The sequence below is a fragment of the Vicia villosa genome, linkage group LG2 (genome assembly GCF_029867415.1).
Source record: "Vicia villosa cultivar HV-30 ecotype Madison, WI linkage group LG2, Vvil1.0, whole genome shotgun sequence".
Taxonomy (NCBI): Eukaryota; Viridiplantae; Streptophyta; class Magnoliopsida; order Fabales; family Fabaceae; genus Vicia; species Vicia villosa.
The window spans coordinates 183,346,658-183,363,559 of record NC_081181.1 but is presented as its reverse complement, the minus strand read 5'-3'; the positions used below and the strand labels follow the sequence as shown (position 1 = coordinate 183,363,559).

General features: G+C 32.5%; 3 protein-coding genes across 3 annotated transcripts; 2 read left to right on the top strand and 1 right to left on the bottom strand.

The window, feature by feature from the left end:
• Positions 1 to 1,211: 1,211 nt before the first annotated feature.
• LOC131647617 (probable carboxylesterase 120) lies at positions 1,212 to 2,499 on the bottom strand. Its single transcript, XM_058917489.1, has one exon. The coding sequence runs from the start codon at positions 2,396 to 2,398 to the stop codon at positions 1,301 to 1,303; it is 1,098 nt and encodes a 365-aa protein (XP_058773472.1). The 5' UTR covers positions 2,399 to 2,499; the 3' UTR covers positions 1,212 to 1,300.
• Positions 2,500 to 8,080: 5,581 nt separating this feature from the next.
• LOC131653202 (carboxylesterase 1-like) lies at positions 8,081 to 9,322 on the top strand. The gene has a single exon (XM_058923292.1). The coding sequence runs from the start codon at positions 8,149 to 8,151 to the stop codon at positions 9,151 to 9,153; it is 1,005 nt and encodes a 334-aa protein (XP_058779275.1). The 5' UTR covers positions 8,081 to 8,148; the 3' UTR covers positions 9,154 to 9,322.
• Positions 9,323 to 9,469: 147 nt separating this feature from the next.
• LOC131653204 (carboxylesterase 1-like) lies at positions 9,470 to 12,880 on the top strand. The gene is made up of 2 exons (XM_058923293.1): positions 9,470 to 10,510; positions 12,277 to 12,880. The coding sequence occupies exons 1-2, from the start codon at positions 9,991 to 9,993 to the stop codon at positions 12,720 to 12,722; spliced, it is 966 nt and encodes a 321-aa protein (XP_058779276.1). The 5' UTR covers positions 9,470 to 9,990; the 3' UTR covers positions 12,723 to 12,880.
• Positions 12,881 to 16,902: the final 4,022 nt, after the last annotated feature.

Genomic DNA, 16,902 nt, shown 5'->3' with positions numbered 1-16,902 from the left:
CTTTATATCCTTTTTGAGTTGGTAGCAGTCCTCCTTTTGATGTCACATGACCTTGTAAAAATTTCACCAACTGTGAGGATCTGGCCGCATAACGTCAACCTTGGGAGCTGGAGGCTGGGGATGTTATGCATATGTAAGATCTCATGCCATATTTTCTCACGACGGACGTTCAAAGGAGTAAAGTTTTTGGTGGGTTTTCCATTTTGCTTGAATGTTGTTCTATCCTGCATGGACGACGTGTACTGACTCCTTTAGGAGTTTATTGTTCGCATTTAGGGGGTGTTCTTTTGCATTATGGGTCTTCTTCTCATCATTGCTCTCCTTGTCCTTGATGTAACATTCTTTCAGGGTCGCATTTCAATCATGGACGTAGTCAGGGACGGGGCCATGTTAATTGTGAATATAAGTAATTAATTATTAGTTATATCTATTGAAAGAAGCTATATATGTATCACCAATTACATATAATATCAACAATTAATTATTAGTTATATTTCTTGAAAGCAGCTTTGATGCTAAAACATAATCGTGTATCATTGGTGCCCTCAACAATTTATTTTATTCTAGGTAAGTTAATATCTCTTTATATGATAATAATGTAATAGTATTATATTAGGATACAAAAACATAAAAAAATGGTCTACTTTTAATAAAGTTTGTAGCATTTAGAAAAACATTAGTATATGATATTTTAGAATCACCTATATTACTAATCTAGTAATGACAATTAAAATTGTTTATAATCATTTGTGCCATAAATATTATAAAAAATAAATATAAAATTATATGGGAGGTCAATGATATTTAAGTTATATAGGAATAATTTTATTTATATTGAAAATAACAACATTATTTAATTTTATTTAAATTTTGAAATAGCTGAAAAAATAATATTTATTTATATGAATATAAAGTGAAGTTTATTAATTTTGAAAATAACTCTGTAAATTTATATTACCCCTATTATTTAAAAATTTTGGGTTCGTCCCCTGGACGTAATTGGTCTCTAAGCGAGTGATTCATTGAAGTGTTATGCCCTAAATCTATTCTAAAACGCTCTTACAAATATCTCTTGATTCGGAACGATCCTGATTGTCACCTCAGTAAAATGGACGATATATTCCTTCAAAATTTTGAAAGGGCTTTAGCAAATGTTGAATAGATTAGTGATAGTCATCTTATGCTTACTGGCGACAAATTAATGGACTAACTTTAAACAATAATCCAAATTCTAGTTTTATTGATATTTATTTTCATTTTCTAAACATTTAACACATTCAACTAACACAATCAATGTACTTCATTCTATAGTGTGACTATGCAAAGATGAAATAAATGTTTTAATCACCCCAAAAAGTTCCATTGCTTTCAAAGGCTCACTATCTTGAACCCCATGATAACCTCCTTTTGTAAAATGTCCCACAACATTCACTCCATTCTCCTCCATCAATCTCACTAACCCAATCGAACGGTCCACAAGTGGATCACCTTCACAGTCGGTCACCAACACCCACCACCCAAATTCTCTAACCTTCTTTAACCTCAAAACATTATCTCTCACCATTGGATTACAATACTCATGATCACGATCAACACCAATCGGTAACGATAATTCCCATAACGCATCATTATTACACAATAACAAATGAGAATCATTAGCAAGCCTAACCTCCGAACGTGTCCTATGGGTCCCACTGAAAAAAGGTTGAATCAATATAAGCCCTTTGATCATCTTAGAAACTTCATCTTCTACATCTTCCACCATTGCTACACGTAGACCCGCGTTGTATGCTATATTTCCACCCGCACTACTACCCATAATAAAAACATTAGAATAATCAACGTGGTTTCTTAACCACTCATCTGATTGGTTACTTTTGATCCAGTGCAGCGCCTCCACCGCATCTTCATATGCAGCAGGGAGTCTATGTTCCGGTGTGAGACGATACTCCACCGACACGACAACCGCTACAACGTTGTTTGCCATGTTGAAACAAAAATCATTGAAAATTTTCGAAGCAGCACTGAGAAAAATGAATCCACCACCATGAAAAAAAATTAAAAGAGGAAGTTTCTTGGAGGTGAGATCTAGTGCTTTGTGGGGTAGGTAGATCCGAGCCCACGTGGGTTTTGATTTGTTGATGATGAGATCTTTGGAGACAACGGGGAGGGCAGGATCTAATGAAGGAGGTGTCGTAGATTTGTTTTGTCGAATGATTGTGCCATTTGGATAACGAATAAGGTTGAGTTGTTTGTAAGGATCATCGTTGCATGGTTTTGTTTGAGATGATTGTGTCTGGGGTGTTGTTGAGTTTAACAATAAGAGGATTGTTAAGGTGAAAGAAAATGTGAATATTGATAAGCAAAAGAGGGCCATGGTTGATTTTGGAAATATCATATGATATATGATGGTATTTAATGGCGAAAGCTATGGTATGAAATAATTGTAGATTTGTTTTGGTTTTTTTGATATCCAATTTCTATTTTCTAGGCCTCATGTTCATTATAGTGGATAAAGTTTATGCAATATGACATAAGCGTAAAAATGAATAAGATAGCAATGTATTTTTCTGCGTCAAGTTGAAATTTAAAAGTATAACTATAATGTCTATCATTATAAAGAAATTATTAAATTAGACAGATATATAAACAATGAATTTGTTCACGTGCATTAGGTGTGCCAGTTGCATCTTAAGATTCTCTTTTCTATGGTTAATAATTTTGAAATTCAGTACATTTTTATGGTTGAAACTACTGGGATACGCGTGCATTCGCACGGTTACTGTGTATTACATGCATTTGTTTTTTTAAAATATAATAAAAATAAAAAGAAAGTAAAACAAATTTGATGTATATTTTTTTTATTAATTATAAATATTGTATAAATTTTTTCTCATATGTTTTATCTGTCAAGTTGAGAGTCTTTGTTAAGAAAATTTGCATTAACTATTTCAGTTTTGTAAAAATTATCAAATTTAAATAACTAAAAAATTTAAATAGAGTTTGTATATCTATTTAAGTTTATTTACAAAAATAATTCTCATATGAAGAAATTTAACCGTCTTACTTTCATATTTTTTCAATAATATCTAAAACAAAAATTATCAACATTATGAAGACAATTCTATTTATTAAAATATTATCAATAATCCAAATAAGAAATTCTTTTAATTTTAGAAACACTATCAATTTGAAATAACTAAAACAAATTTGGAATAACTAAAACAGTAAAAAATAATTTTAAAAAGATCAATATTTTTTGTTTCTTAATTTACAATTCCCCGTCTAAAATATCTTATTCGTAATATTTAATACAATTTAAATTTTTGACGAATTTTCCATTATTAGATTATAATATTTTTGGGTGTATCTTTGTAAATAGCCTATTGCAAAAGATTATACGTGTAAACCTATATAAAATAATGGCAAACAGCACCAATTCTCTTCTATTCATCTTTGCAATTTAAAAAAAAAAAATCTATTTCATAAATTCTCACAATGCTACAAAACCATAGAACAACATTGACATAAAGTTGTCAATTTGAACCCTCGATTGATTTTAGAAAAAAAATACAACTTTACACTAAGAGCATCTCCAATGGTAGTACTTTTGCAATGAGTTCTCCAACTAGACATTAATATAATAATTAAATATTGAATCAATTTGCCATGTCATAGTAGGGTTAAGATCCTCTCCATTTTTCTCTCCTTCCATTTACTCCATTATTATAGTTTTATGTGTAAACAACACGCATATCGAAGACATGTGACATATATTTAATGATTATTTAATTTTATACATCTAAAACTATAATAATGAAATTTTCCATTTCTTTTAGAAAATGGAGAGGATCCATACCCGTCATAGTATAATTGCATTGCAATGCAACTAGTAAAAAATTGTGGTACCCAATCAAATTAATTTCTTAGCTAAAGTTGTGGGACCCATTTGAATTACACCAATAAAATAAATATTAAATAAATTATTTTGAGATGATATGACTGGTGGGACCCATAAAGAACTCAAAAATGGGTTGCACCATTGGAGATGGTCTAAGAAACATAGAAGAAAATGCAAGCACTAGTTTTCACAAAAGACTAAAATTTAGATATGCTCGTTGATGGAAATAGAGAATAATGTGTCTAACTGTCTATAGGTTTCTCTGCTAAATAATATTAAATAGTATTTAATATGATACAAAACAAATTAAATAAACAAATTACAAAAAATGTGCTTAGCCACTTAAGGACAACATACCACCTTGGATTGAATTTGTTTTGTCTATGACAATATAGGATTACAATTTCATCTCTGTAGAATAAACAAAACTGAACTGAAATATTAGAGAAAAGACAATTATGTCATCTAACAAAACAAAGCATGTGGTCATATTGCAAACAAATACATATTTTGAAATGATATCAACACTTAAATTGAATTCTCTGTTGAAGCATTACCGGAACTCTTATTGGAACACCATAAAGCTAGATAAAACCAACAACATTAGTTTGATCATATATATTTCTACCCTTGAATGATGTGATGATATATCTTGCCTATACATGCTGAAGGGACTCTTCCTACCTGTTACAGTAACAAACCCTTTGTACAATTTCAGTCACAAAAATTGATGAGGTTTCTTCATGCCTACAAGAAGATTCTCAATCATGTCAATGGGCCAATTCCATGTCTTCCACCTATCTCATTGAGCTCAGTGAGTAAAGATGTTGGTGAAAGTGTCTTCCCAACGAATGTAATAGAGAGAGGTTTCGTACCTTTCAAGAAAAAATCATACAACAGTAAATTCTTTATTTTTTCCTGAACATACAACAACTAAATAAGATTGATGACGGATCTTCTCTTATGCATACAAAGCAAGAAAATCTCTTAGAGTAATGGAAATTCCAGATAAACAAAGAAAATCAATACATTCAGTTCAAGATACAACATTCAATGCAAATTCCAGAGTAATGGAAAACTTGATATGGATCAATTCTATGCCTAATGTTCACTTTCAAGATACAACATCTTTTTTTATCAGTAAGAAATTAGATGCTACCCAAAGCTCCCGTATAACTTTTTTTTACGTCATTTATTCTTCCAGCCTAAGCATAAAAGTCAAATCTTTATAAACAGTGGAAAATCAGACGAGCAGAAAAATAAGATAAGGAAACAATGAAGCCATATATATTGCAAAGCCAGCGTTAGCTATCAACAACAAACTGCATAAACAAACCATGAATATTTGGTATAGAAAAAGTTCCAGTTTTGAATATTTTGTATAGAAAAAGTTCCAATTTTGATTTAGATATCATTGTTACCTGAAAATAAAACTATGTCAACTTAAACCACATATACAAGATCTGATTCTAATTTCCAGATCTCACCAAACCAGATCTCAAAAACTCCTTAAACACAAAAAAATACATTTGCCTGCAAAACTTGAACTTGTTAGGTTACTGAACTTATTAGGTTAACAAAGAAAACAAGACAACTTTAACTTGTCTGCAAACTCATAAACCAAAACAACTAAATACTACCTTTTCTATGTTCTTTTACTTGTTTTTAGTTGGATATCTTCCTCTAAATCCATAAACTCAGAAACGAAAACGAAGACATAAATAAATAACGAAATCAAAAACTCGTAAACCAAAAATATTTCACAATACCAGTAGCTAAAACCATAAACCATAAACTCAGAAACGTGTAGAGGTGAAGAAGAGATGCACGGTTTGAGAAAGTATAAATGGTGAAGAAAGAGAAAATAAATTTGTGAAGAAGAGAAAGTAGAAATGGTGAAGAAAGATAAAATAAAGAGGAAAACCAAGAGGAAGTCTTGGCACGGTTTGATGGACAATAGGGTTCCAAATAAAAAATATCTGGTGGACAAAAGAAAGGGCGGGTGGTCTTTAAGGAAGCACTTTTTAAAGAGCAATTCTTGCATGGACACGGACCTAAATCCATATATTTAGGAACAACCAATAAGAAGAGAGAGAATTTAAATTTATTTAAAATTTAATTTCGTTTTTAATTGCCAACATGGAGGGTGGTTGTGATAATGGAGGAGAGAGATAATTTTAGTTTTATTATTTAATTAATAAAAATATGTGATTGGTTGTGTGTAAATCCAGGTGGTGTATCTGTGTCTATCTAAGTATTTTCCCTTTTTAAAAAATTTGAAATTTCAAAAAAGAAGATATGCCTTGTACTTTGTATCTACTTTGTCAACCAGCTTTTTCTATGTGTTTGCAAATATGAAATCGTTACACACCATTTAGTTAACTTTTTTGTCCTTTGAGAACAAACTTTTTGCCTCACTTTAACTATTAAGATCAAATATGTTTTGTATGTAACTAATAGTATAATTTGGTTAGAAAAAGTAAATTTTGGACACATTTTACCCCCAAATCAATGAGGCGGAGGGGAAAGAAAAAATGTTAAATTTGGATTTTCCAGAGCCATTAATTTTCTTATATTATAGATACCAAAATGTTTTCAAACTCACAGGCGGCGAGTGAACGTAATTGTTGACCTAGCTATCGCATCATTTCCTCTCCAATGCTTGCTCAACCCTTAGATCTTTTTCCTGAAGCCCAACAAACTCAACAACAAGCTTCTCTCACCCCACAGGTACACACGAAATCCACTAACAATACCTCTAAATCCTTTGCTGAAGTTGTTGACAATATTTGTAATTTTCCAATTAATCAACTACATATAGCTTATGTTAAGGGAGATAGATTAGCAATAACAATTCATGAAGATGAATACCAGTCAGGTCTTTGAAACCTACAAACATAAACTCCACAATAGAGTTATTTGGCCCAAAAGGCTCAATTACGATGTGGTTGATACCATTGAACAAATCTAGAACAAGAATGAGAACTTTCTTGAAAAATCATGGGCCAGTCTAGCTGAGAACAATGATGATGAAGATCTATCTGTTAAAAATTTTAACCATGACCCTGGATTTTTAGGCTTTGAACTGGCCATGAGAAATCTCAAAAGAAGAAATTGAGGCAGAGAAACAAATCCAGGATTATGTACTCAACTATATCTAGAACTGGCAACAACAAGCTTTCTCAATCAAGTGCTTGTATTGGAATGCTAGGGGTTTAGCCAATGACCCAACTAGATTGGCTCTTTAAAATCTTATCAAAAACAACAAACCTGACTTTTACTTCACTGTTGAGCCAGCGATGAAGATTAACAATCTCCCTCAATATTTCCTCAAGAAGATAGATATGATGTTTTTTTCTTTTAACAATAGACCCAACATGCTCCCCTAACCTTTGGTGCCCCATGCACATACAATCTTGATCCCCATATTGTTTCTGTTTCTGACCAACATATCTCTTTTACTATCCACCAAGACTCTATTCAAATTTGTTTTGCACTCATATATGCCTCCACTTTCTATTTAGCTAGAAAAAACTTTTGGATCCATCTTACAAACCTTCTCCCAACCCATAAAAACCTTCCATGTAGTCTTTTTGGTGACTTCAATTGCTATTATGGGTTCCCATGAATTAATACATAGGTACGTAATTTATCTCCCAATACAAGACACATGGTCGATTTGCAATCTTGGGCTACTAAAAACACTCATATTGATCTCCCCATCATGGCTCATTCTTCATTTGGAGCAATAGAAGGATTTGATCTCAAACCTTCTCATTCTTTATTTTTTTATTTCCAATTATTTATGTTCACTGTTATAATAATGTTATTTTGTTTTGGGAGAGAGAAAGTTTCATGTTGGGAACCTGAATAAAAACTAGAGGAAAAGTTTTGTTTTTGTTTTGCTTTGAAAAAATGACTATATAGTCTTCGTGGGTTTCGTGTGTATGTGCTTAGAAATAATGAACATTCTAGTTCCATAAAAACCAATAACTACGATTTAGTAATCAAATTAAGCAAGGAACTTCATTCTGTTGAATTTATATAGACTTTTATTACGATTTTAGTTATCAAATTAAGCAAGGAACTTCATTCGGTTGAATTTTTTAGTCAAGAACATAGACCACATATATTAAACTACCCTTTGCTTGGTTGAAATTATTAATAAAGAAATTAATAAACTCTATATATATCTTTACATAAACCTCAAAACATTTCATTCCATATCTCACCATAGACTACACACTATGTCTAATCCAACTTTGCAACCACCATCAACAACAATTGATCCCTACCAATTCCTCAATGCCCACTACAATCCCAACGATACACTCACTCGAAATCTTGAAGATCCACACACTTCGCCTTCATCAGACACCACTCTCCCAATCTCTGTTCTAACCAAAGATCTCACCATCAATAATTCAAACAAAACATGGCTTCGATTATTCCTACCTAAAAAAGCAACTGTTTCAGACCAAAACAACAGTGTCTTACCACTTATTGTTTTCTTTCATGGAAGTGGCTTCGTCATAACAAGTGCAGCCTCCACTCCATACCATGATTTTTGTGTTGAAATGGCTGAAACTGTGGACGCTGTTATTGCATCGGTGGATTATCGCCTCGCGCCGGAGCACCGGTTACCGGCGGCTTATGATGATGCTATGGAGGCATTGAGTTTGATTAAATCTAGTGGAGATGAATGGTTGACCAAATATGTTGACTATTCTAAGTGTTTTATAATGGGGAATAGTGCTGGAGCTACCATTGCATACCATGCAGGACTACGTGTGGTTGAAAACGTGAAAGATCTTGAGCCGTTGAAATTTCAAGGGTTGATATTGCGTCAACCATTTTTTGGTGGGACCGAGAGGACTGAGTCAGAGGTGAGACTAGAGAACAATCCTCACTTTCCATTGTGTGTTAGTGATTTGTTATGGAAATTAGCATTACCAATTGGAGTTGGAGGTAACCGTGATCATGAGTATTCTAATCTAACGGCTGGGGATGGTGTTGATGAAAAATATGAGAAGATTAAGGATCAAGGGTGGAAGGTGTTAGTGAGTATGAACGGTGGGGATCCACTGGTGGATCGCAGTAAGGAATTGGTGAAATTGATGGAGGAGAAGGGTGTGGAAGTGGTGATTGATTTTCAAGAAGAAGGTTTTCATGGTGTTGAGTTTTCTGAACCATCTAAGGCAAAGAATTTCATTGGATTGGTGAAGGGTTTCGTTTCCTCTTTCGCTTCTTAGGAACAACAACTATCCAGAATGACAAGTAATAAATGTTTGATTTGCCATTTAAATTATTGTTCTTTTATTTGAACATGTAGTATGAAACTATTACTATTGAGAATTAAATAAACACAAGTCACTGTTATAGAGGTTTTGTGGTAGTGTGACTTAGCATGTTATTTTTTTTATAAACTCTTATGTGTTGTCAAAATAAGATTTGGTGATACAGTATTATGTATTTTATCGTTACGAATTAAATTAAACAAACATGGGTTAATATTATATAGTGGTATTGATGGAATATCACTAGGAAAACAAGACAGCCTAATTTTGATTTCAGGTAAAAAATAATGAATCTAAGTTTTTAAATCTCAGAACACTAAGTAAATACTAAACTCTAAGTTTATTAATTTTTTTAAGATATGCAATGGGTTTTGATTTGATATCGTATGGAGTTCTCCTTCTCCACTCACACATAAACTGTTTGGTTGTTTCAATGAAAGTTCTCCTTCTCCACTCACACGGGATAGATGACTCCCGGGAGCAGAAGTAGTTGGTCCCTCTACTTCCTCCCATGATATCCAACCGCGTTCTTGACCCCTCGCAGTTTGGTAAATTCTTTAACGCCGAACTGAAGTAGTCTGAATTGGCTTGTCGAGTCTAAGGAGTTAATCACTAACAAGATTAAGGGGGATTCATAAAGAAATTCTGGGCAAAAACTTTATTTATTTTTTTTAAATCTTAGTACCAATTAATTTCACTTTTGATTTAAAAAATACCAATAGTTGTCGATCTATAAAGTACACCGAGTGAGTCCCCATTTCACTTTAGACTAAACTTAGTCCCATCTCCAACATGTCTCAAACACCACCACCGTCTCAAACCATTGATCCCTACAAACATCTTCATCTCCTCCGCAACCCCGACAACACAATCACACGCTTACTCCAAGTTCCACACACCTCACCTTCATCCGACACAACACTTCCAACCACCGTTCTCACCAAAGACATCACAATAAACCAAACTAACAAAACATGGGTTCGATTATTCCTACCCAACAAACCACTTCCCAACAATCAAAAACTACCTCTCGTCGTATTTTTTCATGGAAGTGGATTTATCTTAGCCAGTGCTGGTTCAACTATGTTTCATGATTTCTGTGTGAATATGGTTGATGAGATTGGTGTTTTCGTTGTCTCTGTCGGGTACCGTCTTGCACCGGAGCACCGGTTGCCGGCGGCGTATGATGATGCGATGGAAGCTTTGTTTTGGATAAAAAGTATGGAAGATGAATGGTTGACACGTTATGCTGATTATTCTAAGTGTTATCTCATGGGGAAGAGTGCTGGTGCTACCATTGCTTACCACGCAGGTATCTACAAAATCATTTCCTATTTAGAATTAAAAATCTTGGTCATGCTGAAATCTTTGACAATAATAGTTTAGTAGAACACTTTTTATTTAGCCTTTCCATTTAAACATAAAAATTGAAATTAAAAATTTGGTATGTGATTCTCTTTTATCATTTATTTTTGGATTAAATAAGTTTCCGGTCCCTATAAATATGACAGTTTTTATTTTTAGTCCCTTCTGGGTTTTGGCAACGATTTTAGCTGATTTTGACAACGATTTTTTTGTAAAAACCGTTGCCTAAAGATAGGGAGGAAATAAAAATGAAAAGTGCAATATTTATAGGGACCTAAAACTTATTTAACCCTTTATTTTTTATTTGACTTTTTCATAAATAATTAGAAAAAATTACATATAAAATTTTTAATCTCATTCATTTATATTTATATTTAAATCGAAGGACTAATAATTATTTTTACAACTCTCACATAAAAATAACACTCTCACTTGATATATATATATATATATATATATATATATATATATATATATATATATATATATATATATATATATATATATATATATATATATATATATATCCTTCAACAAATATAATAAATTATAAATTATGTGCGTGTGTGTGGCCTAGTGGTAAAAGCTTTAATTTTGAGGGTTTCCTCTAAGATTTGAGTATTGATGCAATCTCTCTATTTTCATCTATTTAATTTTTCGTTGTTTAATTTTCTTTTCTCTCTAAATCCTTCTTTCTATTTTTTTTCTACTTTATCTCTCCACTAACATACATTATATTTCAAAATAAAAGAATTTTCAAATTAATCACAATCTCTACACTTCACAATTCACCTCCTCCTCTCTAGTGTTTGCACTCCTTTGTTCAATAATGGAAAAGATTAAATGAAGTGCAAAGAGTGATTTGATAATTGAATTAATGAAACGTGAATATATCGTGTTGGTTAAGTAACAAATCCAACAAACTAACTAAATTAGTTAGTAATTAAGCCACTAATCACAATTAGTTAAAATCTAAGACATAAATGATTATGGCTCGAATATGAGTTCAATTATCATTTCTATTAATAAACCATATGTTTCATGTTTATGTAATATCATTTTAGTTTTGGGAAATTTTTATCCAATCTAACCCACTTTTTTTCATGTATTTTTCAAACAATCCACTTTCAAATAAAAGAAAAAATTCTCAACACAAAGGAGATGCCAATCTAATTGGCGACCGTGTACAACACATAAGAGGAGGCGTTGATCCAATTGGCGATAGTGTGCAAACACATAGGAGAGAGAGTGTATTCTCCCTCCTGTCTCATTTATGTGTTTGGACACTGATGTCAATTGAATTGAGGTCTCCTCTTATGTACTGTACCTTGTCGACAATTGAATTGACGTCTCCTCTTATGTGCTATACACTATTACTAATTGGATTGGCGCCTTGAGAATTTTATGCTTGAAAGTGGACTAATTTCGAAAATATCATAATAAGATTTATATTAAAAATTAAAAGTGGCAACTATGTTATAATAAATATTGTTTACAAATATGAAAATTATTACAAAATGCTTAGAGAATATATATTTTATTACATTTATTAGTAGAATTGATTTTTTATTTTGAATTATATTATAATTTTGTTGTTTTTTTCATTAATTTAAATATATTAATTTTGAATAATTTGGTATATTTATGTGTATTAAATACAATAAGATTGAATATATCCATACATACATTTAATTTATTACACAACAATTTCAGGTCTACGAACAATAGAGGCTGTAAAGGAACTCGAACCAATTAAAATTCAAGGGTTAATATTACGCCAACCATTTTTTGGCGGGAAAGAAAGAACTGAATCCGAATTAAAGCTTGTGAATGATCCAATTGTTCCATTGTGTGTTACTGATTTAATGTGGGAATTAGCACTTCCAATTGGAGCTGACCGCGATCATGAGTATTGCAATCCAAGGATTTGGAATGTTCTCGAGAAGTTCGATAAGATAAGGGACGTTGGATGGAAGGTATTGGTGAGTGGGAATGATGGAGATCCAATGGTGGATCGTGAGAAAGAGTTGGCACAATTGATGGAGGAAAAGGGTGTTCATGTTGTGAAGGACTTTGAGGAAGGTTGTCATGCAACAGAGTATTATGATCCATTGAAAGCTAGGAAATTAATTGACTTAATTAAAGGGTTTATTTCATAATTTGGTGCGGTTAGGGTGAATAATATGTACCAAAAGTTTGTATTGTATGAGGATTTCGTTGTTCTCTACATGTTACTCTGATTTCATTGTATGATTTTAATAGGCAAGCTATGGTTGAAATTACAACTATTTTGCTTTAACACATTATCATCTTTTAATTTTCATTTGTTTTGCCTGTGCTTGGATCCTTCTGTGCTTTGGGTTTTTATTTGTTGCTTGGCTAGATCGGTGGTTCTTCCTGGAAACTGGGATGGTTTTGAAAAGGAGCTTGTCTCCTTTTATTTTAGATTTCTCTGTGAGCTCTAAGATGCGGGCGTTTCAAAAAGTTCTTTAATAGATATGTGGAAGACATTTTTATTTTGGCCCAATATGACAAGTGAGAGAATAAGTTTGGTTTTGTTCGTATCCCTAGAGTAAATTATCAAAAATAAATATAGGTTGCATTAGATGGAGTGGTCTTTAAACACCTCCCTTTGAAGGTGAATTTGGATAATGGTATTACTTCATAGTTATTTAAACAACTCGATTATATTCTCTAAATATTCATACTGTTATGTTCAGGAATCAAAATTGTTGGTGCAAATATTTGATGCGCGGTGGTGCGAGCTATTTCAATATAGTTGCACGAGGTGGACCTGCAAAATTAGCAATCAAACGAAGATCGAAGAGGATAACCCTCCTTCTCATGATCTAAAGAAGAATAACTCCCTTACTCCTCACATTTCTGATGGAGGAGCGAAAATAATTACTCTCTAGCTCAGGTCCAATGGGCTTCTATAAATAACTTAGAAGATCAAATCATTTTCATCCATGTACCATACATAATTTTTCATCACTCTATGTGAGTTAGTTCTAAACACTATCAACACTTTGTGAAACGGTTATGGTTCCTAGATAGCAAATGCTCAAGACATGTGACGGGAGACACTTTGATATTTATCAAGTTCGATTACAAATAAGCACTCACGTCACATATGGAGAAAACACAAGAGATAAAATATTGGAAGGTGTTGTGGGAAATCCTTCCATAATTGCCGTAGAAGGTGTTTTATTGGTTAAAGGACTTAATCACAATTCACTTAGCATTAGTAAATTATGAGACACGGGATATTTTATTGCTTTCGATGCATTGAATTGCATAATTGAACATAAGGCAAGTAAAATTCTTGTGTTAAAAGATTCTAGGATTGATAATATTTGTTTGCTTGACTTGGATGATGTGTCAACGTATGGTACTAAATGTTTAGTCACTAAGAATGAAGATTATTCGCTTTTGCATAGACTTTTATGACATGTACGTTTTGACTTAATAAATGAGACGATAACATCTAAGAATCTAGTAGTTGGTCTATCTAAAATAAAGTTTTCTATTTTGATGCACGCCAAATGGAAAAGTAAATGAGATTGTCTTTTAAATCAAAAAAAAATTGTTTCAACTTAAAAACCTCTCGAGTTTCTCCATCCAAACTTGTTTGTCCCTTCGAGAGAAATATTTAATGCTTTCGTTAAGTTTGCAAATATTATCACTCCATAGTAATCTTGGTAGTGAGTTTGTAAACCATCAATTTGGAAACTTTTGTAACGAAAGCGAGATCACTCATAACTTCACATGTTCAAGAACTCCATACCAAAATGGTGTTATTGAGTGTAAAAAACCATGTTTTAGAAGAATTAACTCGGACAATGATAAGAGAAATGATTTTTCCTAAGTACTTTTAGGAGGATGTGATTAATATCACATGCCATGTCTTAAATAAGGTAGTCATTCGACCAATCCTTGAGAAGACACCTTATGAGTTACTCAAAGGGAGTAAACCTAACATTTCTTATTTTTGTGTTTTTGGCTGCAAATGTTTTATTTCAAATAACAGGAAGGAACATATTGGTACGTTTGATGCTAAGTCTGATGAAGGCATATTTCAGTTGATGTGGCTTTTATGAATCCTCACCCCAAAAGACGAGGAAAGGTAGTTCTTTTGATGTTTCAAGTGTGATAAGTGAAAACTTGATCAACTACGACATTCACAAAGAGGATCCCCCTTTATCCACCGAAGAGGACATTATTGAAAACAAAGAGGAAAGAGAATAAGAGGAAGATAAACAAGAAATCTCACTTCAGCTGCCTCTGTATTGGAATGTTGCAAGAGATCATATGTTAGATGAGATACTCTACGATATCATGAAAGGTGTAAGTATAAGATTTAGGTTAACAATTTTGTAAGTACTTTTATTTCATCTCTCAAATTGAACCTATAACTATATATGATGATTTACTTAATGAGGGATGGCTCTTTGATATGTAAGAAAAGTTCATTCAATTTAAATGAAATGACGTTTGGGACCTTGTTCCATATTCATCTGATAAAATAGTCATTTGCACTAGATGGGTGTTTAGGAATAAATTGGATGAAAATGACATAATTATCATAAATAAATTTAGGATAGTGGAAAAAGGGTATATTCAAGCTAAAGGAATTGACAACGAGGAGACTTATGCTCGTGTAACTTATCATGAAACAATTCGACTCCTTTTGGTATTCGCATGATGCCATAATTCTGAATTGTATCAAATGGATGTCAAATATGTATTTCTTAATGAATTTATAAACGAAGAAGTCTATGCCTTTCAACCTTCTGGTTTTGAGGATCACGAAAATACGAATTACGTTTTTAAACTTAAATGAGACCTTTATGGTCTCAAACAAGCTCTCATAGTTTCGTATGAGCGCCTTATTGAATTTTTTATCAAACAAGGATGTAATAGTGGCTAAGTAGATACTACTTTGTTTATTAGACGTAAAGCAAAGCATATTCTTTTAGTTCACATTTACTTTGATGATATTATATTTGGAGCTACTGATGAATCCCTTTGCAAGGATTTTGCAAGTTTCATGCAGGGGATTTGAAATGTCTCTAATAAGAGATATAACCTACTTCCTAGGATTGCAAATAAATAAAGTTGAAGATGGAAAGTTTATCAGCCAAACAAAGTAATTCTTGGAGCTTATAAAAAAGTTTAACATGTTAAATTTGATAAGCATTTCATCCCCCATGACATCAAATGTGCTGATAGATAAAGACGATAATGGCGTAGAGATCAACATTACCAAATATAGAGGTATAATAGGATTTTTACTCTATTTAACTGCGAGTAGGTCATATATTATGTTTAGTGTGTGTATGTATGTAGATTTTAGGCGTCGCCTAGGGAATCCCCTTTAATATTTTATAAAAGATTTTGAGGTATATCTCAACGGAACCTCACATCACGGTCTTTGATTTCCCAAAGGTAGCAAATAAAGATTAGTAGTTTTTTCGATTCTAATTTTGTTGGTTATAAGTCGAATAGAAAAACACTAGTGGTACCTAACATTTGTTTGAAAATTGTTTAGTTTCTTGGCATAGTAAGAAGCAACATAGTATTTTTCTTTCTACTGTCAAGGAAAAATATATAACCGCCAATGATTGTTGTGCACAAGTCTTATGGATAAAGCTAAAGTTATTGGATTACGAATTAAAATTAAGTTATTTTCCAATCACATGCGATAACACTACCGCAACAAGCCTTAGTAAGAATCATGTACTTCATTCACAAACTTAACATATAAAAATTCAGAACCATTTCCTTAGGAATCATGTTGAAAAGGAAATGTTATCTTTGAAAATGAGAATACGAAAAATTAGTTGGCTGACATTTTTACAAAACTGTTTTCCAATTTGCTCTTTTTCACACCATTTCTTCATATTTTCTTATTTATTCCTTTTTCTTCCATTTATTTAAAAACATAGTAAATCCTAATTAAACTCAATCAAAATGAGATGAAACTTTATGAAATAACTAATATAATGTTATAAAAATTACGTTACGAGAGAGTGTCATCAAGCACCATGATGGTTTCCCTCTAAGAACAGTGTGAGAGGGGCTTCATGGGATGGAAATCTTTAAGTGGAACATGGCTTTTATCGTCGTCTTATGAGTTATGAGAAGGCGGATTTCGGATGTGAAGGCGGAGATGACGTATTTTATGGAAATCGTGATGCTCTTTGTAGGTGTGACGTGATTTCGAAAAGAGTGCCCTTCAAGGATGCTCTAGAGTGATCGTGTTGTAGCACACCTAATTGAGTTTCAATTTGAGAAGGAATTTTATGTTGATTCTCTTCTATGTGGAGACGTCTTTCA

What these genes read in the sequence shown, in the direction of transcription:
- LOC131647617 (XM_058917489.1), bottom strand. Translation starts at nt 2,398, where the DNA reads ATGATATTTCCAAAATCAACCATGGCCCTCTTTTGCTTATCAATATTC.
- LOC131653202 (XM_058923292.1), top strand. Translation starts at nt 8,149, where the DNA reads ATGTCTAATCCAACTTTGCAACCACCATCAACAACAATTGATCCCTAC.
- LOC131653204 (XM_058923293.1), top strand. Translation starts at nt 9,991, where the DNA reads ATGTCTCAAACACCACCACCGTCTCAAACCATTGATCCCTACAAACAT. An exon ending in TACCATTGCTTACCACGCAG is followed by an intron (nt 10,511 to 12,276) that starts GTATCTACAAAA and finishes CAACAATTTCAG; the next exon opens with GTCTACGAACAATAGAGGCT.